Source organism: Penaeus vannamei, chromosome 2 (assembly GCF_042767895.1).
Source record: "Penaeus vannamei isolate JL-2024 chromosome 2, ASM4276789v1, whole genome shotgun sequence".
NCBI classification, from domain to species: domain Eukaryota; kingdom Metazoa; phylum Arthropoda; class Malacostraca; order Decapoda; family Penaeidae; genus Penaeus; species Penaeus vannamei.
Genome location: NC_091550.1, coordinates 20,143,133 through 20,145,466, shown reverse-complemented (window position 1 = coordinate 20,145,466; position 2,334 = coordinate 20,143,133). Strand labels below are relative to the sequence as shown.

The window sequence follows — 2,334 nt, the reverse complement described above, 5'->3', positions numbered from 1 at the left end:
GGAATACGGACTGTAAACGATTGTTTGATGTCATATTTACACTTTTACAATAACGAAATAACTTAGTCTTTGATTTGCTGCAGGCGAGGTTTTGCTGGTTGAAGATAGTTCAGTGATGTGTTTGGATGAAGCCCATGTTGCAACGAACTGTTCTTCGTGTCTGGCGCATTGCTTGGCTCCTGTTCCTTGCCCGACTTGTTCCTTGGTAAGCTGCTGACTCGGGTGTATCGCACGTGTTTCCATAGAAATGAGAAAAAGCAAGAGAATTCTGAGAGTATTTTGTGGATTTATTGACTTAAGAACGGATGCTGTAGAGCAATATATATATTGAACATTTGTTATATATACAGACAGTGAGTATTTCAAGGTATTTCGATTTATCTGATACCTAAATATATCAGTTACATCAGCATACTAGGTCCTTATAAAGTATGCATAAAATCTATTTTGTAAGTAATATAGATAAAAATAAACATCTCTTTCGTCAGGTGATCTTCTGCAGCGAACCGTGTAGGTCAAAGGGGCTGGCGGGTTCCCACGGAAAAGAATGCCAAGCGCTTCCCATCTTGCTGAGCCACGTGCACATGCTGATGTCATATCGTTTACTGATGCAGACCACTCACGCCAAGGTAAAGGACCTTGTGCCAATACTACGGGAAGAAGCGAAGACCCGCAGCAAAGCTGATCTTGGACTGAACGATGATTCTGTTTACGATAGCTCTGACTACAGGACGCTCTACCACCTAACGACGAACGCGGAACAATCGTGTGCTCCATACCTCCTAAGTCAGTGTGTCTTAGCAGTGCTTGTTACCAAGCTGCTGGTGGAGAGTCGGCAGTACTTCGTTGATGATGCTGGTGTTGCTTTTACGCCAGGCAACGAGGACCTGTTACTTTCAGGGACCACCGCCTTTCATCATATTCTCACCTTTACATGCAATAACCACGAAGTTGTTGAATGTCAAGTAAGTTTACGGAAGATGTATTTCCAGAGTTAACTGCATGCCACCACGACTCCTATCGTTTGTAATGTAAATTTTGTATTTGTATTTCATATTATGAATGATATTTGACCCAACTGATGTACGAACATACAGACCATAATATAATATAAACCATAACAATCTCATTTACTTGTTTGTGCCTTTTCATTATATGTATAGATCACAATACTGATATTCGAAAAAATTACTTGATGTCTCCTCTTCCCACAGATGCAGAAAACTCCCATGGATGTAAAGACACAGTTGATTGGATACGGGCTTTCCCCGGTCCTGTCCCTCTTCAATCACTCGTGCTACCCATCAGCATTCTACAGGGCTAATGAGGGCCATGTGAGAGTGGCTGCCTTGCGTTCAGTCAAAGCAGGTGAAGAGGTGACCCTGAATTATTTTCCAGCATTTGTGGAAATGGACTTGATACCACGAAGAGCTTTTCTTCGTTTTAAGTACAGTTTCGAATGCCACTGCGAGGCTTGTGACGGGGACTGGAGTTCAATGTCTTCCTCGTCCAAGTTCCAAATTAAATGCCCAGAATGTGGAAGTCGGGTCAACCTCGCTTCAAAATCTTGTCTTCGTTGTCGATTAGTTTATGGGGGCAGTGACACGTTCAATGTGCGTGAAATCCAAGACAAAATTTTCCAGGCCATGGCGGAAATACCCAAGTTAAGCAAACGCTCCAAAGACAATCCAGCACTAGATGAAAATCTAGAACGCCTCGTATCAATGATAGAACTCTTTGACAAGTATATTTTGCCTCCGAACCAAGCTCACGTTGACCTCCAATGGCTTCTGAGGCGATATCACATGTACACTAGCCGCCGCTATGTTATGATGGATGGGTTCCGCTAATAACATCCTTGAGGGGCTTAACAATTGGTGTTCGTAACGCGAGATCTCTTCAGCGTAAAAAATAAATGATAAAATGAATAGCTCAGACACCTACGGTTATACATACACTCATGAATGCAGGCCTTTTTTCCTCTTTTTCTTTTTCTTTTGGAGTTGGTGTCTTTTCTCACGTTAGTAGCCGATCAAACATCACTGCTTATAATAATATAAACTAATATATTTATTGTACTGTAATTACTGTTATATTCATCTTTATCATGTACTAGAAGGAAACTGCAGACTGATTATGAAATAGTTATATACTTTCTTGTATAGAGATTTGAAAATTCTGTTGTTATTATTGTAGGCCGTTTGGAGAAAGTTCTCCCTTTTATTTACACTAAAGAGAAGTTGCATGTACGCTTGCTGCCGCCTTTGTTGAGTTTGAAGGCAGAACGGCTCCCAGGTACCAGGTCTTTTAGTCAATTTTCATGTCTTGTAATTA

The 2,334-nt window shown here is 41.1% G+C and overlaps 1 protein-coding gene across 1 annotated transcript in view; it reads left to right on the top strand.

Annotated features, from left to right (window-relative positions):
- Positions 1-1,984, top strand: part of LOC113809715 (SET and MYND domain-containing protein 4) — a 14,310-nt gene extending 12,326 nt beyond the window's left edge. Inside the window, exons 3-5 of the mRNA XM_027361379.2 lie at positions 84-205; positions 489-965; positions 1,215-1,984. Coding sequence (XP_027217180.2) covers positions 84-205; positions 489-965; positions 1,215-1,850 — 1,235 coding nt within the window. The 3' untranslated portion in view covers positions 1,851-1,984. The remainder of the gene's footprint in view (positions 1-83; positions 206-488; positions 966-1,214) is intronic.
- The last annotated feature ends 350 nt before the right edge of the window (positions 1,985-2,334 follow it).